This window comes from Nyctereutes procyonoides, unplaced genomic scaffold (genome assembly GCF_905146905.1).
Source record: "Nyctereutes procyonoides isolate TBG_1078 unplaced genomic scaffold, NYPRO_anot_genome, whole genome shotgun sequence".
In the NCBI taxonomy this organism is placed as follows: domain Eukaryota; kingdom Metazoa; phylum Chordata; class Mammalia; order Carnivora; family Canidae; genus Nyctereutes; species Nyctereutes procyonoides.
In genome coordinates, this window is record NW_026575048.1 from 24,084,601 (window position 1) to 24,109,621 (window position 25,021).

At 35.4% G+C, this 25,021-nt stretch overlaps 1 protein-coding gene across 5 annotated transcripts in view; it reads left to right on the top strand.

The window, feature by feature from the left end:
- LCLAT1 (lysocardiolipin acyltransferase 1) overlaps positions 1-25,021 on the top strand; it is a 198,629-nt gene that overhangs the window by 90,457 nt on the left and 83,151 nt on the right. For all 5 annotated transcript variants that reach the window (XM_055327474.1, XM_055327475.1, XM_055327472.1 and 2 more), the window contains exon 4: positions 21,472-21,618. In XM_055327474.1, coding sequence (XP_055183449.1) covers positions 21,472-21,618 — 147 coding nt within the window. The remainder of the gene's footprint in view (positions 1-21,471; positions 21,619-25,021) is intronic.

Sequence of the window (25,021 nt, forward strand, 5' to 3'; positions counted from 1 at the left end):
CAGCTAATTGAACAACCTAGAAGAAATGGACAAATTCCTAGAAACATGTAATCAACCAAACTGAAACAGGAAAAGTAGAAAATTTGAATACCAATTATCAGCAATGAAATTGAATCAGTAATCCAAAACTCCCAACAGACAAAATTCCAGGACCAGGCAGCTACACAGGCAAATTCTACTAAACATTTAAAAAGTTAATACTTGTGCTTTAGCAGTTCAGAGGCCATTAATTTCTTTTTGTTGTCTAATCGCTGTGCTATTTCCAGTACTGTGATAAATAAAAGTGGTGAGAGTGGACATCCCTGTCTTTGTTCCTGACCTTAGTGGAAAAACTCTGTTTACCCCTATTGAGTATGATGCTTGTTCCGGGCTTTTCAAATATGACCTTTAGTATGTTGCAGTATGTTCCCTTTAAACCTACTTTGTTGAGGGCTTTTATCATGAATGCATGTTGTACTTTGTTAAATGCTTTTCTGTATCTATTGAAATGATCATATAGTTTTTTTTTCTCTTAATGTATCATGTTGAATGACTTAAGAGTATTAAACCATCCTTGCATCCCAGAATAAATACTGCTAGGTTATGGTGAATGATTTTTTTAAAGTATTATTGGATTTTGTGTGGTGGTTATTTTCTTGAGGATTTTGTAAGGAAAAAGTAAAACTTTCACTATTTGTAGATGACATAATCCTATATATAGAAAATGCTAAAGATTCCACCAAAAAAACTCCACTAGAACTGATGCATGAATTCAGTAAGGTAAGAGGATACAAAATCCGTGTGTAGAAATCTGGTGCATTTCTCTAATAATGAGGCCTCTGAAAGAGAAATTAAGATAACAATCCCATTTGAAAAAAAAAACGCACTAAAAATCAGATACCTAGGAATAAACCTAACTAATGTTGTGAAAGACCTGTACTCTGAAAACTATAAAACACTGATGAAAGAAATTGAAGATGACACAAAGAAGTGGAAAAACACTCCATGTCATGGATCGGAAAAATATTTTTAAAATATCTATACTGCCTGAAACAATCTACAGATTTAATCCAATCCCTATCAAAATACCAACAGCATTTTTCATAGAGCAGAATTTAAAAATCTTAAAATTTATTTGGAACCAAAAAAGACCCTGGAGAGTCAAAGTACTTTTGAAAAAGAAAAGCAAAGCTGGAGGTATCACAATTCCAGTTTGCAGGTTATATATATTACAAAGCTGTAATAATAACAGTATGGTATTTGTACAAAAATAGACTCATGGAACAATGAAACAAAAGAGAAAGCCCAGAAATAAACTCATGGTTATAGGGTCAATCTTTGACAAAGGAGGCAAGAATATGCAGAGGGAAAAAAGCAGTCTTTTCAACAAATGGTGCTGGAAAATTTGGACAGCTACATGGAAAAGAATGAAATTGGACTACTTTCTTACCCCATACACAAAAATAAACTCAAAATGGATTAAGGACCTAAATGTGAGACCTGAAACCATAAAAATCCTCGAAGAATTCACAAGCAGTAATTTCTCTGACGTAAGCTGTAACAGTATCTTTCTAGATAGGTCTCCTGAAGCAAGGGCAATAAAGGCAAAAAATAAAATACTGGGACTACATTTTAAAAAATCTTTTGTACAACAAAGGAAACAACAAAGAAAACTGAAAGACAACAGATGGAATAGGAGAAGATATTTGCAAATGACCTATCTCAAAAAGGGTTAGTATCCAAAATATACAAGAAACAACTATTGGTGAGGATGTAGAGAAAAAGGAACCTTTGTGCACTGTTGGTGGGAGTACACACTGGTGCAGTCACTATGGAAAACAGTATGGAGGTTCCTTAAAAAGTTAAAGATACAACCACCCTACAATTCTATAATTACACTATACTGTGTATTCATTCAAAGAATAGGAAAAAACTAATTCAAAAAGATATATGCACTCCTATGTTTATTGCAGCATTACTTACAATAGCCAAATTATGGAAGCTGCCCAAGTGTCCATCGACAGGTGAATGGATAAAGAAGATGTGGTACGTATATACAATTGAATATTATTCAGCCATAAAAAGAATGAAATCTTGCCATTTGCAACAACATGAATGTATTCTAGAGAGTATAATGCTAAGTGAAATAAGTCAGTCAGAGAAAGACAAATACCATATGATTTTACTCATATGTTGAATTTATGGGGAAAAGAAAAAACCCAAATAAACGAAGGGGCGAAAAAAGAGAGACAAACCAAGAAAACAAGCGGATGGTAACCAGAGGGGAGGTGGGTACAGGGATGGATGAAATAAGTGAAAGAGATTAAGAGTACACTTATTGTGATGAGCACTTGAGTAATATGGAATTGTTGAATCACTATATTGTACATCTGAAATGAAGATAATACTGTTATGTTAACTACACTGGAATTAAAATTAAAAAAAAGCAAACAGTGTAAGTTACACACACACAGAAGAATATTATTTAGCCATAAATAAAGAAGTAAATCTTGCCTTTGAGATAACCTGGATGAACCTTGAGAGTATTATGCTAAGTGAAACAATCAGAGGAAGACAAATATCATGTGATCTCACTTACATGTGGAATCTAAAAACAAAACAAAACAGTAAAAACTGAACTGAGGTAGAGAGAACACATTGGTGGTTGCCTGAGCCTGGGGATTGGGGACTGAGCAAAATACCTGAAGGTGGTCAAAAGGCACCAGTCATAAACCAGTTATGGGGATAAAATGTACAGCATGGTGACTGTTGAGCATTTAAAAGTTGCTCATTAGAAAAACATTTGTATCTGTTGTAATGATGTTAACTAGACATGCTGTAGTTATCTTTTCCCAATACATATATGTATGGAATCAGTTTGTTTTTATCTGAAATTAATCTTCTATATCAGTTACATTTCAATATTGAAAAATAATACTACTTATTGGGTAGTTGTGAGGATTAAGTTCCAGTAGAATGTTGTTGCCATTGCTTGTTACTTCTGTAGTTCCATTTGGAACATCTACCATTCCACCTCTTGCCTTACAGAGTTCCATATTAGACCTCTCAGTTTTCCAGTGTCTCAGCGACCTGTACGTTCACTTTCTCCTACCACCTAATCTTTATTTCCTCCTACTCCACACTGGTATAGTCATTTTTATCATCACAGATCTTTTTCTTCTCTTGTCATGATTTCCTATGTAAGTATTTCATTCTTAGCTTTTCCATTTGTACATTTTCCCCCCACATGACTTATAAACCCCATACAGAATGTCTTTCACATTGTTGGCTCTTAAAAATTTGTAGACTTGATAAGATTTCATGAAAACGCAAAAATTAATGAGAACTGATTTTGAATTAGAGAAAAAGATTTTAGAACCTGTATGGTGATTAAAGTGCAAAGAAAATTAAGCAAGGGGAAAATGTAGGCAGCGAGAAGCCAAAACAAAACACAAAAACCCAAACCCAAACAGAGCAAATGAGAGCATTAAAAGCCGAAGTTTGCAGGAGGAAATGAAAGAAAGGGAAAAGAATGGAAACATTTTAGTGGTCACCTATTTCAGCTGCTTCAGATTGTGCTAGATTTAACTCATTAACAGGCATGACTTCAGGGAGTATTTGATATTGCTCTTTATAATTATTTCTAAATAAATGTTTGCTTTCTAGATATTTAAATGGAATTTTCTGGTCTATTTAGTTCATTTACAAATGACTAAAGAAAAATTATATTTTATATCTATAGTGCCAGCTTGGAGAATGGATGAGAATTTGGAATTTGGAAGTTCTTTTCCTAGAGTGTAAAAGTAATAGATTAATGTTACAAGTTGAAAAGAAATCAGTAAGTGTTTAGAGTTCAGGTCTGGTTATAAAAAGCTTTGGTTAACTGAAGAGTTTATAGTTTGCTAAGATATAAGAAATTAAAAAAAAAAGATATAAGACATTAAATTTTAACAAAAAAAATGGCCTGTAGTTAGAGGTCAGCTGTTTCTAATGGTAGTATACACATAGATTTTTATTTTTAGCCAACTTTGTAACCACTTAGTACAACTAATGAAATGAAATATTAACCTCGAAGATACCATAAAATGTCCATTTGCCTGGTACAGAATCACCAGGCAAATGGACTTTTTGTTCCATTTGTGCCCACACAGCTTCTTGATTTTTCTGGATTATTTATTATGTTTGAGTGGCAGAAGAGTTTGAGGCCTTTTGAAAGTATAAAGAGGAATAAATATTAAAGAGATAGTGATTTAAAAAGTAGCCATGTTGTGTATTAAATTTAAAAACTTCCTGACCTGACATCATAGCTTCAAAGTAAATTGTCATACAATACAGTAATTCTAAGACTGCAACATAACAGAATGCTGAAAACTAGGAAAATCACAAATTGTGACCTAAACTATTAGGAAATATGTGAAATTGTGAAATATGATTGTTCAGAATGAGCTTCTATGCATTCTGTGTGTTAAAGACACGCAGAGACTGTGAGTGTGTGTCCAGAAGCTCCTGTGGTTGTCTACTTCAGCAGAATGATTGAAACTGGGTGGGAGGGTACTCATAAGTTCTGTCTCCCAGACTGTTAATCTATATGTCAAAACATTAAATATTTTTGGGTCAAATTTTTTTAAAGATTTTTAAAATTTATTTATGTATGAGAGACATAGAGAGAGAGAGAGAGAGAGAGAGATAGGCAGAGACACAGGCAGAGGGAGAAGGAGGCTCCATGTAGGGAGCCCGACATGGGACTCGATTCGGCACTAAACCGCTGAGCCACCAGGGCTATCCTGGGTAAAATTTGATTTACAAATAACTACAATTTTATTTTATTTATTTTTTACTGCAATTTTATTATATTTTATTTTTTTAAAGACTTTTATGAGAGAGAGAGAGAGAGAGAGAGAGAGAGAGCAGGCTCTTCACAGGGAGCCTGATGTGGGACTTTATTCCTGGACCTGGTTCACACCCCAAGCCAAAGGCAGATGCTCAACCACTGTACCACCCAAGCATCCTTGCAGTTTTATTTTAAATGCCTTTCGTGTTGTATAAACATTGCTGTTTTTAAAGATCCTGAATAAAAAGTGGGTTAACATCTACTGAAGTGCACTATAGCAACACCAGTGCACTATAGCAACAATAATTGCAGTGTTCCCGACTAGTAAACATGCAAGTGCTCCAGCACAGAGATGTATTGATGCAAAGATAATCATTTTATGTGGTTAAGTTTTCCATTTTAATTGTTTTTCATTAATGTATTAAGGATTAGTAAAGTATACATTGATGAAATAAAGATGTTGTTGCTTCCACAGTTTTAAGAATTACCAGATTGATGTCATCTTAGCTTTTATAAACTTTTATGGGTTAAGCCCAAAGGAGGATATTTTCCTCTTTGAGATATTTTCAGTTTATAATACCAAACTCCATCTTCTATGAGAGGGTAAATTTTTTGTCTCCTACCCAACTTCCTCCTACATTAATTTGACATTCACTAAAACTAAAATCATCTTCAAGCCATGAAAGTCTTTGACTTCATCCAGTTTGGTGGACCCATATTTTATTTTACCAAATTTCATGCTGTATATTAAAAGTATCATTTGCCGTGATCAAGTGAGATTTATTCTGGGGATGCAAAGATAGTTCAATATCCGCAAATCAATCAGTGTGATATGCTGCATTAGCAAAATGAAAGATAAAAATCATGATCATCTCAATAGATGCAGAAAAAGCACATGACAAAATTAAATATCTGTTCATGATAAAGACTCTAAAAATGTGGGTTTAGAGGTCAACATAATAAAGGCAATATATGAAAAACCCACAACTAACATTGTCCTGAATGGTAAAAAAAAAAAAAAATACTGAGAGCTTTTCCTCTAAGATCAGGAACAAGACAAGGATGTATTACCACTTTTATTCAACAGAGTACTAGAAACCCTAGCCATAGCAATCAGATAAGGAAAAGAAATAAAAAGAACCCAGATTGGTAAGGAAGATATAAAACTTACTACTTGCAGATGACATGATACTATACAGAAAACCCTAAAGACTCTACCAAAAAGCTATGAGAACTGATAAATGAATTCAGTAAAGTCAGAGGATACTAACATACAGAAATCTGTTGCATTTCTATACACTAATAACAAAGTACCAGGAAGAGAAATTAAGAGAACAATTCCATTTACAATTGTACCAAAAAGAATAACCTGGGAATAAACTTCACCAAGGAAGTGAAATACCTGTACTCTGAAAACTATAAAACATTGATGAAGAAATTGAAGATGATACAAACAAATGGAAAGATATTTTATGCTCATGCATTGGAAGAATTTTTTTTTAAAGCTTTTATTTATTCATGAGAGAGAGAGAGAGAGGCAGAGACATAGGCAGAGGGAGAAGCAGGCTCCATGCAGGAGCCTGACCTGGGACTCGATCCCAGGTTCCCAGGATCAGGCCCTGGGCCGAAGGTGGTGCTAAACCGCTGAGCCACCCGTGCTGCCCTATCAATCCTTTGATAAGGATTCAGTGCAATCCTTATCAAAATACCAACAGTATTTTTCACAGAAGTACAATAAAAATCCTATAGTTTGTATGGACCACAAAAAAAATCCCAAATAGCCAAAAAAATTTTAAGAAAAAGCTGGAGTTGTTACCATCGTAGATTTCAAGATAGATTACACAGGTGTAGTAAAACAGTAGACTGGCACAAGAACAGGCACATATATTAACTGAACAAAATAGATAGCCCAGAAGTAAACCAATGTGGATATAGTCAACTAATCTATGACAGAGGAAGCAAGAGTATACAATAGGGAAAAGACAGATAAATGTTGCTGGGAAAACAGGACCACTTTCCTACACCATACGCAAAACAAATGCAAAATAGGTTACAGAACTAATTGTGATACCTAAAACCATAAAACTCCTAGAAGAAAACACAGGCAGGAATCTCTTTGACATTGGCTTTTGCAGTACTTTGCTGTATATATCTCCTCAGGCAAGGTAAACAAAAGGGAAAAGAAACTGTTGGGAGTACACCAGAGTAAAAAACTTTTGCACACTTTAGCAAACTATCATCAAAATGAAAAGGTAACCTAATGAGTGGCAGAAGATATTTACAAATGATACAGCTGATTAGATATATTTTATATCTAAAATATATAAAAAGCTTATATAACTCAAAACTAAAATAATAAAAATAATAATTAAAAATGAGCAGAAGACATGAACAGACATTTCTCCAGAGAAGACATACAGATGGCCAACAGACACATGAAAAGATGTTCAATATCACTGATCATGAGGGAAATGCAAAGCGAATCCACAAAAAGATACCACCTTCTATTAGTCAGAATGGCTGGTATCAAAGAGATGAGAAATAACAAGTGTGGCAAGGCCCTGTTGGTGGGAATGCACATTGGTATAGCCACTGGGGAAAACAATATGAGGCTTCCCCAAAAAATGATAAATAGAGATATGATCCAGTAATCCCAGTACTGAGTATTAGCCCAAAGAAACCAAAACCACTAATTTGAAAAGATATACGTAACCCTATGTTTATGGAAGCATTATTTACAATAGCCAAGATAGGAAGGGAACCTAACTGCCCATCTGTAGATGAATGAAGATGCTGTATATATATGGTGGACTACTACTCATAAAAAAATGGAATCTTGGGCAGCCCCGGTGGCTCAGTGTTTTAGCTCCTTCCGCCTGGGGTGTGATCCTGGAGACCCGGGATTAAGTCCCACGTCAGTTTCCCTGCATGGAGCTGCTTCTCTCTCTGCCTGTGTCTCTGCCTCTCTCTCTCTCTCTCTCTCTCTCTCTCTCTCTCTCTCTCTCTCTCTCTCTCATGAATAAATAAATAAAATCTTTAAAGAAAAAATGGAATCTTGCCATTCATGACAACATAGATGGACTTAGAGGGTATGACGCTAAGTGAAATAGGTCAGACAGAGAAAGACTAAACTCCATATGATTTTGCTTGTATGTGGAATCTAAGAAACAAAGCAAACAGACAAAGCAGAAACAGACCCATACTTAGAACAAACTGGTGGTTGCCAGAGATGAGGAGGTAAAATTGGGTAAAATGGGTGAAGGGAGTGGGACATGTAGGTTTCCATCATTTATGGAATCAGTAAGTCATAAGGCTCAAAAAGTACAGCATAGGTAAAATAGTCAATGGTATAATAGTACTGTATAATGTGAGAGATGGCAGCTATACTTGTGGTGAGCACAGCATAACATATAGAATTGTTAAGTCACTGTGAAACTCATGTTAACACTGTGTGTCAACTATACTTAAAGAAATTATTAATATTGCTTCACAGAAGAGAAATAAATTTCTAACTGGAAAAATCTCTTATGAGACTAGGTATCCAGTCTAATAATACTCCAGTCCCACTAGTTTCTTTGGCATAACCAAGACATCAGTTTTATTACTACATTAGATAAATGTGCTCATCATCCAAGCTAACAACTGCTTAGGCCTTTCTGGAAGGAGTCTCTTCAACAAGAATACTTGAAGCTCCCTCTGTGACCATTTCTTCAAAGAGGGCTTCTCATCAGGGATTTGTAGCTACTTAATAATTGTACTGTAGTTGTTACTCTCATAGCAAACTTTCTTGTGGCTTAGCCACAAGAAATGATTAGTGTCTGCCTTCCTATTATATCTAAATTATAGAAGATTTCACAGCAGCAGCCTTCTTCCCTGTGTTGCATTTATTACTAAACACCTAAAGGCCAGAGATGATGTTTCACTAATTTTGACAGTGGACCATTTTTCATGTATACATCTTGTGAGAGGATGAAAATACCTGATACTGGCTTTCTCTGCCTCCTAATAACCAGTCTCAAGACAAAAGGGAGAGAGTCAGGAGGCTCTGGAGAAAATTTCCTCCTTCATCAAAAAGGGCAAGAGTTGATGAAGGGAGGATGGAGCTGCCCCTTTCTTCCTTGGGACATTATTGTTAGAGCACATCATACTTGGAGCTGCTGCACTGTCTTGCGTCCAAGAGGATGGCGGAATAGAATGTGAGAGCCTGGCCTCTGAACCAGCCTTGAGGCCAGCTTTATTTTATGTGAGAAACATAAATCCAGATTGTTTATATGACTTCCAGATTAGTATTCTGTTATTTATAGCCAAAACTCTGCTTTCCCCATTTCACCAAGCTCTTAAAGAAAAGTATCCAATGATTGATTTACTCATTCAGTAAATTATATTAAATACTTATCATGAATCAAGATCTTTATGAAAACCATCAAATGAAATAGAGTATGTTAAATGTATCTTAGTTCTGTGGCTAGATATCACATTCATATCTGTGTATTTTCAGATATAAAGCGAAGATCATTTTCATCTTTGCTATTTTGCTAGTTACAAAATAAGTTCTTGTAATTGTTGATTTTATAGTTTCAGTTGCCAGAGTTGTTTGGCTGAGATCAGTTTTGATGCTTTTTTGTTGTCGTCGTTGGAGAGGGAGGGAAACCCATTGGGAACAAAGGTTCAATTCAGTTAAGTCATGTGCCAGGCACTATATACTAGGATTATACTTCTTTCTAGGATTACACTGAGAACTGAGTAATTTTTTAGGATTGCATTGAGATCTAATTTAAGTGAAGCTTTTGTTTTGAGTTTGTTAGCTGACTTCTTAACAAAACTCAAGCCCTGTACTCTGTGGAAGTTTACAGTTTCTTTGGGTGGGATAAATTATTCACTCAGTCACTTACTGAAGTTAATACAATTGGTTACCTAAATTGGATATCTCATTGATGTGCACCACCTCTGATATTCTAGTCAGATTTGTGTTGCTTCAGGCTGCTTGGCATCTTAAATGTAAGCTATTAAGTGTATTTTGATTCTAGGCCTTTTAGTACCCCTACATCTACTGAAAATGAAGAAATTCCTTTGCTTAAATTAATAAGTAGACTCTAAAAATTACCTAAAAAGAATGCTTTTATGACAGGGTGGTTTTTAGAAGAGAACAGTAAAAGAATTTGGGAGGGGTGGGGGGGGAGCTTTAGGATTTTGTGTCTGTTTTGCATTTAGAGGAGAAGCACAAACAAAATGTTTCTGTGATCCGTTTGAGCCAACTTTGAAAAGGGTACTTTATAATAGTAGAAAGATAGGAGAGATGCACTCAGTGTACCCTATAGTTTGTTTCTTAACCTTAATATTAATAGATAATTTGACTCCAGTGCCTTCAGTTGCCCTTTCACTTGTGGCTAAATGAGGTATCTCTCAATGGAAAATGGTGGGGTGAGTTGTTTTTTACAGAAAAAGGCAACATTGTGATACTGAGGAAAAAATGAATTGGCTGTTAGATTTATTGTATATGTCATCATTAGAAAAGTTTAAAAAATGCTTTTTCTTGTTTATCATAAATCATATAGAAAATATTTTCTTTGTGCTTGAAGTCAGATATTTCTGAGTTTTATACTGTTGTGTAATGAACACCAGGCAGGGACATATGATGTAGCCAAGAATTAGAAATGTTCTTCCACAATAAAAATAATGCCAAAACCATATCTTAGAAGTTTTTTTAACTGATAATCTTTAACTATTTATGGTATAGTAAGTGAATCCAGGTAAGAATATTAAGGTCTTCGAGTTTAGAATGCTAAGTGGCCATTATTTATATATTTTTTAAAAATCAAGCAAAAGTTTGGATCAACAAATAGTTGATTGTTAAATACCTTTTTATGTGGAATAATTTTAGATTGATAAAAAATTGCAAAGACAGTACAGAGGTAGTGGAAAGTGAGGTGGGTGGGGGGTTGGGGTGACTGGGTGATGGGCACTAAGGGGAGCACTTACTGGGATGAGCACTGGGTTTTAGGCTATATATTGGCAGATTGAACTCCAATAAAAAATATTTAAAAAAATTTTACTCATACCTAAAAAAAAAAAAATTATTTTCTTCACCCAGATTCTGTGGGATATGTGTCCAAACAAGAGATTAACATGGGTACAATATGATTAACGACCTGCCTCATTCAGATTTCAGATGCCCTTTTTCTGTTCCAGAATCCAACTGAGGATTTTTATTCACCATGTTTCCTTAGTCTCATTCTGTAGCAGTCTCTCCTTATTTTGGTGCTTTTGAAGAGCACTGGTTGAATATTTTATAGAATGTTCTTCAATTTGAGTTTATATATTTTCTCATGATCAGATGGGGTTATGGGTTTTAGGGAAAAGCACCACAGAGATGAAGTGCTCTTCTCATCTCCTCAGGGAGGTCCATGGTATCAATATGGCTTATCACTGGTGATGTTAACTGTAATCATTTGGTTTAAGGTGGTGCCTGCCAGGTTTCTCCATTATGAAGTTGCTATTTTTACTTTTTACATATTTTTTATTCACTAACAACAGCCCATATACAAGGGCTGTGGAGGGGGTACTAAACTTTATTTCCTGGAGTGAGATGTATCTGCATATCTTATTTGTAATTCTGTAAAGAAGATTTGTCCCTTCTTATTTATTTATACATACCAATATGAACTTGTTGATATTTTTTTCTTTGGGTTATGATTCAGTATGATTTATTTTGTTGATGACATTGTATGACCTTTGCCAGTGCGATATCTTGCAGGTTGGCTCTTGTGTACACCTTTTGGGCCTCCATCTCCCCCCGCCCCCTTTTAACTTTCTAGTAGTATAAGATTCTTATATGTTCCTTGCCCCCTCCCCAGACTCAACATTTCTGTAAGGAATCCTAGTTACGTTTCTTAATGATGTTAGAAACTAAGATCTTGGCACTGATGATACTCTGCAGTAGTTTTCTATTAGTGCTTATATCATGAACAGAGTGGCTTAAACAGTACACATTATCTTGAAGTTCTGGAGGTCACAAGTCTGAGGTGGCACCCATTGGGCTAAAATCAAGGCATTGACAGGACTGGTTTCTTTCTGTAGGCTCTGTATGGAATATATTTCCTGGACTTTTTTCAGCTTCAATCGAATACTTGGTTCTTGGCTCCTGGTCCCCTTCCTACACCTTTAAAGCCAGCAATGACTGGTTGAGTCCCTTTTGCTTTAACATGAGTCTTTTTCTGCTTTTTTCTTCTTTTAAGGACCCCTGTGATTATAATTAGACCCTGTAGGCTAATTTAGGGTCATCTTCTGCCTTAAATTCAGTTGATTCTCTTTTGCTATGTCACTTATTCACAGTTCTGGGAATTAGGGTGTAGACCTCTTTTTGGGGGGGACATTATTTTGCCTACCACATGCTAGTTTCTACAGGCTCTCTCAGTGTACAGAACTAGTAATGTATTTAGCATAGAAATTCATTTTCCATAGGAATAGATTTCTTAGATGGCAATTCATCTAAAAAATTCTTAAATGGCAAATCTTGTACAATATGAAAGACACATTTTAGTCCCACAATATTGTGAACCTAAAAATTATAACCAGGAAGCCTTATCTTGCCAACAAAAGCCACCAGTAAATAGTATTTCTTCAGTGTCAAGCAGGACTTTCTGCTCTTTACAGGTAAGTAAGATAATCTCTTTGTGGAGTCTATGAAATTTGCAGTGAGGGTGGCTTTTATCTTGGAAGTTAATCATCCTTAGAAGGATGTAGACCACATTACCTAATATAAAATGTTGAGTTCAAAGAAGATAGGGCTTCCCTAACTTTGTATAGTGTTTAGCATCGTGACCAAGGTTGAAATTTTGGGAAATAATTACTTGTTCTGGATTTATATGTAAATTATTGTTATGCATAGCTACACCCTCAGTAAATACAGTATTTGCTCATGATTGCTGTGATTTAAGTTTATACAAAAATTTGCATCTGTTTATATCACTCATTCTCATTTAGTAGAGGCCTATGGATAGCATTTCCTTGATTGCATCCATACCCTCTATTCAGGATTGAAAATAAAATAAAGAGAACAATTTGTCTCTTCAAATTGCATTTGGTTTCTGGTTTCGCATTTATAGTTCTATGGTAGATACCATAATGAATTAATGAATACATGGACAACAGTGATACATCAGATTAATTTATCTTTGAAGTCCAGTCTTACCCTTGATCTTAGCCAAAAGGCTGAGAAGCAATGAAGTCCGGTCTTTAGAGCACTAGGTGAGTAGCACAGATATTTTCATGATTCTCTTAACTATATCCATCTACACTAAAATGAAAAAAGGGAAAAAATTGTATAAAGAGCTTCTTTTTTTTTTTGGATTTTATTTATTTAGGGGCAGGGGAGGGACAGAAGGAGAGAGAGAGAGAGAGAGAGAGAGAGAAACTCAAGCAGTCTCATTGCTGAGTGCAGATGGAGCCCACCTCTGGTGACCTCCATCTCATAACCCTGAGATCAGACCTGAGCCATCACCAAGAGTCAGACACTTAACTGAGTATACCACTCAAGTGTCTGAAGAGCTTACTTTTTTTTATTAGAAAGAATGCATAATGTTAAAAATACACTCAATTAGTTTTGTTTTGTTTTGTTTTTCCTTTTTAGAGAATTCAAAAAACTTGATAAAAGAGAATTTAAGCCAAGGAAAACCAGATTCTAAAATTATGTGGTAGTTTGCAATAATAGTGTATGCTCAGGGATTACTCCTGTCTGCTTTGAGAAGAAGGCAATGCTGATAACTTTAGTGAGGTTTTAGAAAGGAGACAGTGGTAACAGAGCCATGCCAGCATCCACAGAATCTGTCTTTATAAACCTGCCAGGCTCCTAGCCCTTGTCTAAGAAATTCAGAAATTGATAGATGGAATGTCCTCCAATGGAAAAGTATGAAAAAGACAAATAATATAGACAAATTTCAGAGGATATGATCAGTTGCGTGGTTATTTATCTAGCCATAGAGATATGAAATAAATGTCCCCAAAATGTATGTTTGAGGATCTCTAGAATGTTTAGAAAACTCTGAGTATTATATTAAACACAGAGTATTGCATTGATGGCAGTGACATGGAAGAAGAAATTCACAAGGTGTTCCTGTGATTTTTATGAAAGGAAGAAAAACGATTAAGCTCAAGGAAGTAGAAAAGATTCAGAAGCGTAAGTGATATATAAATGGATATGAGAAGACAAAGGCACAAAGGAGAAAAATCATCTTCAGAAGAAGGTCCAAGAGCTAGACTGATGCAGTCATTTTACTTACCTTTCTGAAATTTCTGAAACATACAGACCGTTCGAAAAAGTTTCATGGCACAGCCCCAGAGGTCTTGTTACTCTAGCTGCCTTCCCCCAGGGGAGCAACAGATGTTCTCACTTGGAATGAAGAAATATCTTCTACCTATCAGTACTATTCAGTCTAGAACCTTTTTTTTTTTTAAGATTTTATTTATTTATTCATGAGAGATGGAGAGAGAGGCAGAGACATAGGCAGAGGGAGAAGCAAGCTCCTCGTAGGAGCCTGATGTGGGACTCGATCCCCAGACCCAGGATCACGCCTTGAGCTGATGGTAGATGCTCAACTGCTGAGCCACCCAGGCGTCCCAGTCTAGAGCATTCTTTATGCATATGAAGACAATCCAGAATTAATATTTGTGGAGAATGTACCACTTTAAAGGGAGACTAATATTAAAAAATGGAAAGTTTAACCTCCAAGGAATATGTAATTCTCCTAGGAGAACTTAAACTATGTTTACCTACTATCTTTAGAGAGATTCAAGTCTATATTGCAGAGAGGCTGTTTAGTGCACTGGTTAAAAACATTAGCATTGGAGCCAGACTGCTTGTCTCTGAAACTGGTTTTTACTGCTGATTAGTTCTTTGAGTCTTAGTGTACCTCAGTTTTCCTCATCCATTATTAAATAGGATAATAATTTTACCTAATTCATAAGGTTGTCTTGAATAATTGACTTAATGAAAAATGCTTAGAATAGGATCAGGCATATCCTTCAGTAAACATTTTTATTAAAATTGTTACTCTTTGTATTTGTCATGGCTTATATGTTTTGTTTGTCCACAACAATTGGCTGCTATAAAAAGATCCAATTGGGGACGCCTATGTGACTCAGTTGAATGTCTGACTCTTGATGTTGGCTCAGGTCATGATCTCAGGATGCGAGATGGAGCCCCACATTGGGCTTGGCACTCAACAGTGTGGGGGGGGAGGGTGGGTCATGAGATTCTCTCTCCCTCTGCTCCTCCCCTCCTCACATGTGTGCTCTTTCTCTGAAATAAACAAATCTTTTAAAATAGAACCAGTTGTAAGTTCTAAAAATTAAAAAGAGACATTGCTGAAATAAACTCAGTTAGTAGACTGAGAATCAGATTAGTGAGGTGGGTGATCAAACCAGTGGATTTTCCTTGAGCCCAATGTCAATTGAAAGGAGATGAAAAGTATGAGAGGACAAATCCAGAAGTTAACAACTAGCTAACATAAGTTCAGAAAGTTAAAATGAAGAGAATATATTTTCTTAACTAATGGAAGGAATATACCCAGTGTTACAGACGACTCACATTGGAAGAATGTAGCAACTGCTGAACAGAATTAATGAAAAAATCCCATACCTAGACCCACATGGGGAACATTCCATGAAACCAAAAGTAAAGAGAAAACCATGAAAGCTTCCAGAGGGGAAAGAGATTAGGTTATCTACACAGATCAGATTGATGTCAGATGTCTTAGCAGCCATATTAGATGATGGAAGACCATGGAAAAATAGCTTTGAAATCATCAAGGGAAAATGATTTGGAATTTCAAGATTTGTTTTTAGCCAAACTAGCCCTCAAAATTTGAGAACAAATATATACATTTTAGGAATGCAAAGACTCTAACATATTTTGAAAGAAATTCCTTCAGGTGGGCTAATAGAGGACATAAGATAAAAGAAATGGTGACAAGCAAGGAAGCTGGTGAACTTAGAGTTGAGTCTAAGCAACTAAAATAGTTTCTGTGAAGCATAAGAACTGTGTTAGTAATAATAGCAACTTTAGGGAACTTTTGGATGGTTTATATAAATTTTGAAAACAGGACAAGAGGAAAGCATACTTTTTTGGGGAGGGGATTACAGTTTAACTCATGCTGATATAATTATAGAAGTTTGTCAAAAATGGAAAGCTGAAAAAAATTTTAAGGTTGACCATTACAAGAACAAAATAGGGTATACAGTTTCCAAACCCCTGGAGTAGGAGTTAGTAGACTGCTCCGTAAAGGGCTAGGCAGTAAATATTTTAAGCTTTGTGGGCAATACTGTTCTCTTTCCTGCCCCTGTTCCACTCTGCCACTGCAGCATGAAAGCAGCCATAGACAGTCTCTGTAAACAGATAAGGTGTGGCTGAGCTCCAATCAAACTTCGTTTATAAACATGAAATTTGAATTTCATATAATTTTCATAAATTAAAAAATATTCTTCTTGACTTGTGGGCCATTCAAAGCCAGTGGGCTGAGTTTTGTCCATAGTTTGTTGACCTCTGCATTAGAGAACCAAAGAAGGGGGCAGAGAAAACTTAATAATTTCAACTAAAGACAAAAAAGGGGAAAAGGTGGACAAGAAATCCTGAAGTCTAACAAACATGAAACATAAATAGTTATGTCAGTAAAAACAAAACAAAACAGTTCCCCTAATAAATTGTGAAGGGAGTAAACCTTTCTAGTAAAGACAGGTTCTCAGATTGAGTAGGTCATGGTATATCTGTACAAAACAGTGCTACCTGTTAACAGTCATTCCTGTAACAGTGCAGTTAGCAAACTGTTACTGCTTCACCTTGGGATAAGGACATAAGCAGGGAAGAGTACTTGGGAACGTTTAGAGTGTTGTGACATTGTTATAACTTCTAAGTGTGTGATTGCTGTTCTAGTAATTCATTTTATTGCATTTTACATAACTGTTAGTAATGGTTCAGAAATTAAAACAGGTTTGAGAAGCACTAGTAGAGAATACAATGCAGGTATCAAAAAAATGAAGTAGATCCATATGTATAGATACATTAAATGAAAAAAAATCACAGAGCAGTATACAGGTACCATGTTAAGTTTTTTAAGATCCCAGTCATGTATGTAATGGATTTTTAAAATGTGGATCAATTCACATCCAACTGTTAACTGTGGTTATAAACAGAAGTTATGATTGTTGGGCCTGGAGTTGATGGACGTGGTAATAAAGTAATATTTTCTTGTTTGAATCTACATACTTTTGTATTGTTTGACATTTTTTTGTTTGACATTTTTTTACAGCAGTATGTTTTCATTTATTGTGTAATGCTTTTTAAATATTTTATTACTTAAATTAATGATCTTGTGGTCCTTTCAATACTTGGCAATTGAATATCCATATGGAAAACAAGATCTTTAACCTCTACCTCACACGATGCACAAAAATTAATTTGAAATGGATTATAAACCAAAATGTGAAAGTCAAAACAATAAAGTTACTAGAAGAATACATAGAATAATGTCTTCACAACTCTGGAGTAGGCAAAAATTTCTTAAGTGAGACACAAAAAGCATCAGCCATAAGGACAAGATTTGTAAATTGGGCCTCATTAGTATTAGTTGTTAGGTTCATAATAAGACACCAGTAAGGGAGAGAAAATTCAAGTAACAGATTGAGAGATGATATTTGGCATATTATATCTTTGAAACCTATAATTTTCTGTGTCTGTGTGCAAAAAGTTTGGAAAGACACTTAACAAAAAAAGACATTGATGGCTATTTTGCATGTGAAAAGGCTCTCAATCAACATTGATAATCAAAAGAGAAATGCAAACTCACACTACTATACCTGGACTAGAATGGCTAAAATTAAAAGACCCACTAAGAGCTAATGTTGGCTAGGCATAGATAAATCAATTAGAATGCTTATATGTTGCTGGTAGAAGTGTCAGTTGGTATTTTTTTTTATTTTATTTTCACTTTATTGCTCAAGCACAGAACTTGAGGTAAGCCCAGACCTTCAGCAACGTGCAGAGAAGAGGCTGAGGGGGTTGGGGACACAACCTGGCTGAGAAGACAAACTGATCCAAAGGGAAATACTGGTGGGGGGACAGGAGGTGGTCGTCGGGACACCAGAAGACATCTTAGCCATACCATCTGAGGGGAGGATGGCAGCAGAGAACAGTTCACGGGCACAGCAGTGGTTCTTCCCATGCCCCTAGCACCGACATGGAGGCCACATGTTTAGGAATGGACCAGGAGGAGGAAAGGATGAAAATGGCTGCCTAGGAGGCTCCCTCTCCACCCTGGTTTCCCATCAGACCTCGAGTAGCATCCCTACCACTCACTCCCTTCTACCATTTAGAAAATGGACATAGCAAACAAAAGAAGCAAAATAAATTAACATTCTGATGAGTATGCGTGTGGATGGACATTCATTCACATGTAATGGGGGAAGAGGGAAGGGAAGAGGGGGTGACACCACCTGAAATGATCCCCCAGCCTACTCCTTTCCCCTTTCCCCCAAAGCCACCATCTAACCAGATAGAAAAATAAAGGTCTAATTCACTCAAAATTCTTCAGTTTTTACAAAACTAACAGGGTGGAGGAGGGGAGGGAGCTTCAAAAAACATGCTGCCTACTAAGGCTGGGCATGCATATAAATCCTGTGATGTAGCCACTTCCCTCCCTAGTATTCACTAGGAAGCTGGGTGCTTATGTTCAAAAAAAGATAGAAAAATATCCATACTAACTTTCTTCCTAATAGCTAAGAAATATCTCCATCAAGAGTATAAGTTGTGGTATATTCATGTAACTGACTGTTATACAGCAATACAGAGAAAATACTGCTACCTGTAACTACATGGATGAATCTCATTGACTCAAAACTGAGCAAAAGGAGCCAAAGACAAAAGAATATCTACAGTGTGATTTCAGTTACATGCTTTACGGTAAAAGAGGTCAAAATAATGGTTTCCTTGGTTGGGGGCTGGTGCAGTGGTAACTGGCCGAGGGGCAAATGATAATATTCGGGAATGCTGGGAATGTTCAACACTTTACTCTGGATGGTGGTCACATATCATTAAGCTCTACATATATACACTTACTGCACACTTTACTGTAAGTTATACATCAATAAAAAAAGTTTAAAAAAGGAATGCCTGGGTGGCTCAGTTAGTTAAATGTCTGAGTCTTGATTTTGGCTCAAGTCATGATCTCAAGGTTGTGGGATCAAGTCTTGCACCAGCTCTGCATTCAGCAGGGAGTCTGCTTGGGATTCTCTCTCCCTCCCTCTCTCAAATAAATAAATCTTTTAAAAAATGTTTAAAAAAGAAAACTCCAACTCATGCTTTACCTTGTGATGTGAAATTGTGTCACTATCCTATGCCAAAATTTTAACATTCAAGGGCTTTTCTTTTTAGGTCTCACATTCTTTTCCATTTGTCTTTTTTTGTAGGTGCATTGTTCTGGTTTAATCATTGTTACTTTATAATACATTTACTGTTTAATGATGTGTCTTTCCTGCTCATTCCTGTTTCAGAATTATCTTGGATATTTTCACTTCTTTATTATCACAGATAATTTTTAGAATCAAATAGTCATATTCTCACACACATTCATGCCATAGGAATTTTTATTATAATTACATGAAACTAATAAATTATAAATTTGGAGATCATTAATATGTGGGTCAAAGTTCAGAAACATGTTTCTCACCATTTCCTCCCAGTTCTTTAGTTGTCTTTATGTGACTGTACAGGTTGTTTATTTTTGTACATTTTTGTTTTGCTAAGGTGAATGGGAACTTTTTTGGTTACATTTTTATGTTCCTTCATATAGTATTACTATAACTTCTTAATCTCAGGAATGAGAATAGTTATTGTTTATTGACACATTGTGCTAAGCAATCTTATTTCTTACAACAATCTTTGTCAGGTAAATGCTATTACAATATTATGCTCATTTTTACATTTGGGGTCAGTGAGGGACAAAGACTGAACAGCTGCTTTCTGGCAAAGGTATGATTCTAACCCAGGCACTCTCACCCAGAGCTACACTGTCAACAAATACTACACTGTAGGCCTAGGTGTCCTCAGTGAAGGAGGAGGGACAGGTAGGAAGGCTAAGTGTGGGATCAAATCTAGTACTGATGGATGTGACTGACAGTGGTGAGTAGTAATTGGATATATAGCAGCAAGACCTATCCTGAAGTCAGTTGTTGGGTATACATTCATTTATATTTGTAGACTACAGTATTCTAGTTTGGACTTATTCAAACCAGATAGGCTTATAATTTTTTAAAATCATTAGCAAACAATTTAATGATAATTTTATATATTCCTAGGGTACCATTGTGTTTACCAAATAATGTTAGCTATTGAATTAGTTGTGTTCTCTGTTTACAAGGAACTACCACTAATTCCCTCTAGTTGAAATAAAGATACACTTGTCCATAAGGGAGGTGGACTCTTGTGGATATCCAAGAGGTGGATCCATAGATTGGCCAGCCCTTGTGGAGACTAAAGCTGTCATCTGTTCTGGATTAAAATCAACTGTAGGCATCTCAGCAACAAAATTTTTAGCTCTTTACTGCAGTGTACTGTTTTTGTCTTCCTTCAACTGTCGCTGTCATAATAAATGCTTTTTTCTTTTGTCCATCCATTTGTGTTTATATTGTTTATATTTTCTCCATGGTCCTGTAAAATTTCTGACAACATTTGATTGGCCATGGTAGTTATTGTGTTTGGGCCAAGTGTTTCATGGTTCATAGACTGTTGAACGGACTGTAGATTGGCTGCCTTAAATCAACTTTACCACAGTAGTTCTAGTCATTTCTGGCCGGGGAGGAATGGCTGGTTAGGTAAACATGGCTCATCTAAGGCTACTACCTCTTTAGTAGTAAGGTTGATTTGCCCTAAATATAAAGGGAATGTGATCACAGTATGTATTCTGGCTAATGTGTTCAGTATGCATTATACTTTTCCCTTTTAAATAAAATCTAGGGTGCTTGGGTGACTCAGTTGCTTAAGCATCTGCCTTTGGCTCAGTTCATGATCCTGGGTTCCTGGGATCAAGTCTCACGTCGGGCTCCCTGCTGAGCCTGCTTCGCCTTCTATCTCTGCCCTTCTCCTCTGCTCATATGCATGCTCCCTCTCCCTCTTAAATAAATAAAAAAATCTAAAGAAGTGGCTACAATTGAAAATAGCAGCTGAATTTAGAGGTTGAGTAATACAGAAGGGGAAATATTGAAGGGAATGCTTGTATACATGATTTGAGAACAAGGATCTTACTGTTTTGTAAGCCTGATAACATTGTGTATCTTTTGTGAATAGCTTGCTTGAAATGTCTGGTTGGGATTATTAAAACTTTAGAGGAGTTACTGATAAATATTAGGGAAATTTTTTTCCTTGCTATTTTAATAGCTAGGTTTGACTTGAAAAAAGGTTTTTGAGGATTTTGCAAACCCATGAATTTAGCAAATTCCTTTAAAATATTCTCTGGTCTATGCATTTTTAACACAAGATCAGTGATGAACTTAAGGTATGTCATAAGCTGCCTATTAAGATAGTAAATGATTTATGATAAAAATTGAAATATTCAATATTTATTTTTATCAGCAATAAAATTATATGTAAATGCTTGTTGTTAAATTGATTCTAGGTTGGGCCATGCAGGCTGCTGCCTATATCTTCATTCATAGGAAATGGAAGGATGACAAGAGCCATTTTGAAGACATGATTGATTATTTTTGTGATATCCATGAACCACTCCAACTCCTCATATTCCCTGAAGGGACTGATCTCACAGGTAGGTAGCCTGGGATTGGATCACAGAATTTTAAAACATGAAGAAACTTAGAAATCACTTAGTCTAAACTTCTATTCTTCAGATGAAATAATTGAACACCAGTAAGATTAATGGCCCACCACTAAGGTCATTCACTCAGTGATCAGTAGCATATCAAAACCTAGAACCCCTGGTTTCCAGGCCATAGAATTTATGATGGACAACTCCAAGAGGTCATTATTCATACTTGCCCTCCTCATGCTTTGTATTTTTAAGTTGCACTATATATTTTAGATATCAGCCTTTTACTTTTATAGAATTTTTTATTATTTTTATGGAACCACAACAAAACAAAACAAAACAGCCAGTGAAATCTTAAGAAGGACAAAACCTAATTTTAAAGTCCCCTTCCTGTTCTATATATTCTGTCCTCTTTCAAGAGACATATTCATTACGCCTTTTTTCTCAATTTTTTTTAATAAGAAAAGGATATAATAGTAACCGATTTCATCTTTTGTTTTAAATTAATATGTTGGCTTTCTCTGGGTATTTTAAAGCTTTATCTCTAATTAAGCAGGAAAGACTTTGTCCTGTCCTCAAGAAAATTCAACCACCACTGAGTTGTGGAGGGGAACACAGGAGGACATATTTTGGACTTTTCTGCCTTCCCAGAAATTAAACTACATGCATAGGCCAAGAATGCCAGTGAATCTCAAGGAATTCTTTAAAAGATTAAAAACAAATACAGTCTTTTATCCTTACTGTGTGAGAAAGTGTGAGAAATCAGTGGTTCTCACACTTTTTTAAAGCATAGGTCATTTTTGCAGATGAAGCTGCCTGTTGCAGTCTGGGATTTAAGACAGATTGAAGAAGTGTTGTGATTGAATATTGGCAGGGTGGGGTAAGCTTGGACAGGAAGGAGTTCTGTGGAATCCAACTCAAAAGAGCAAAATTTTAAAACTGTTAATTCCCTGGTTACTTCAAGAAACATACAGCAGAATTTGAGAAGGATCTGGTGGATAAAGGTCAATGCTGTACAAGAGAAGACAGCCTGAAGCAGAGTAGAGCTGAATTTTAAAAATCACAAATAGTATGGAGGGCTAACACTGAACTTGTCTTCCAAATCCTCAATACGAGATTAAGGCAACTAAGGTACTGAGAAGGGCTGCAGAGGGGGAAAACATGCTAATTTATGGAACTCAGTACCTACAAAGAGTTCAAGATGAAAAACACAAACTATACAACTATTTAAGTGAATGGGTGAATCAGCCATACTGTGCTACTGAGGGAAATTCAGGTATTTTGAGAAACATTTACCAATGATACCAAGAAAGAGCTCTTCTCTGTTACTGATTGAACAGAACTAAATGAATCATGGCAATTTTTATTTGATAGTTTTATGTACTAAAATAATGCTTACTATATAGGTTTGATTTTTATAGTTAAGATTCTAAAAGTAGTTGGATCACAGAGGATAATATTGAGGATAATATGGTTATATATTGTTTAAGCTTGAAAATATATTATAAGTTATAAATTAATTGATTCCCAGAGCTAAACTACCATTAGGAAGTTATAATGGATAGATACCTGTATTTAAATCTTATAATACTTTAGAATGTATAGTACTTAAATTTGGGTGTTGAAATATAACTATATAATAGAAAATAATTTACTGAGATGATAGATGGATTGATATTTGTGAATGCCAAAGCAGACACTAAAGAATGGTAGCTTTGGAAGTTTTTAGTAATTAAAAACTAATAGGAAAAAAAGCTCTGGGATTGCTGCTACTTTATGGTATATTAATGCTAAAATGTTTATATATTAGGTCTTTAGAGCCTGTAAAATATATAAACTTATTAAAACCTTTTTCATTCTTATTTTTTTCTTAAGTGTTTTTTTTTTACATGATGAACTTAACACCTAATGGCATATTTTCAGGGTTCAGAGTACTCACCATTACATGATACAATCGCATATTTTTAAAGTTAAAATGGTATTTATATTTTAAAACCAACTTTTAAAAGCTAGACTGTTTGCCAAATACAGAAAATAGATCCGGAAGCTTTCAAGAAAAAAAAAATTTTTTTGAAACAGTATTATACAGGTAGTTTTGATCTAGAATAAATCATGGTCTTCAACTAAGTGTCTGTTACTTCAAGGGTACTTTTAGTTACCATAGTTAACTTGAAACTTGAGAATTTTAAGCCCAAGGAGAATGTTTTAGAACCCTCTTTTAAGTTCTGAGTCTAACTTGCTTGCACATTTTCAAATTAGTGTGTTTAATATAACTACATAAATTTTATCTTCATATGTTATTGTGGGTTATAACTTTTTTCTTGCCTATGGAAGTTATATAAGTGAACTGGGGGAAATTCAGAAACAGAGAGAGGACAAAAATTGCGATAATCCCATTGCCTATAAACACTATTGTAATTTTGGTCCATTGCTTTTGGATCATTTGGTCACATATCTGTGCATGTGCATACACACATGTGCATACACACACATACATATAATTTTAAACAATTTTAAAATTGTAATGGCATTACACCTTTCTTTGCACCTAATGTTATATTATCTCTCCTATCATTATTTATCCCTTGAAAACATGTGTTTTAAAGGTTGGGCAGTTTTATATCATACTGGTTTATTCGGTAGGGTTGTCTAGGGAAACAACCAATAGGATGAGTGTGTATATTTGTGTGTATGGTGGAAGGGGAGAGGTTGAGATTGAGAGAAATTGAGCTGGGAGTTGGGGATTTATTTTAAGGAGTTGCCTCACATGATTGTGGAGGTTTGGCAAGTCAAAAATTTGCAGGGTGAGTTAGCAGGCTGGAGACTCAGGGAGGAGTTGTAGTTTGAGTCCAGAGGCAGTCAGTCTGCTGACAGAATTCTTTCTTGCTTAAGGAGGTTAGTCTTTTTTCTTTTAAAGCCTTCAAGTGATTGGCTATGGCTCACTCACATTATGGAGAGTAATCTGTTTATATGAAGTCTTCTGATTTAGTTATTAATCTCATTCACAAATACCTTCACAAAATATCTAGAATAATGTTTGACCAACTATCTGGGTACTCTGGCTATGCCAGTTTGATTCATAAAATTAATCATAACAATTGGTATACTGTAATTTTGAGTTCTTTTTTCCTGATCTGGAAAAAAAAGCTTTTCTAGGATTTAACAATTTTAATATTACACGTAATCACTGTTATACATAAATTTCATTTAATCAGTGCTCTGAAGCTTTATATACAAAACAAAGTCCCTACTTTCATGAAGCTTACATTCTTTGAAGAAAGATAGACTAAAAAACCAGTTAATAAAAATATGTCAGATATTCATAAATCCTATGCAGAGAAATAAAGCAAGATAAGGACAGGGAGAGGAATAGATAGGGCACAGAATTCTCTTTTATATAAGG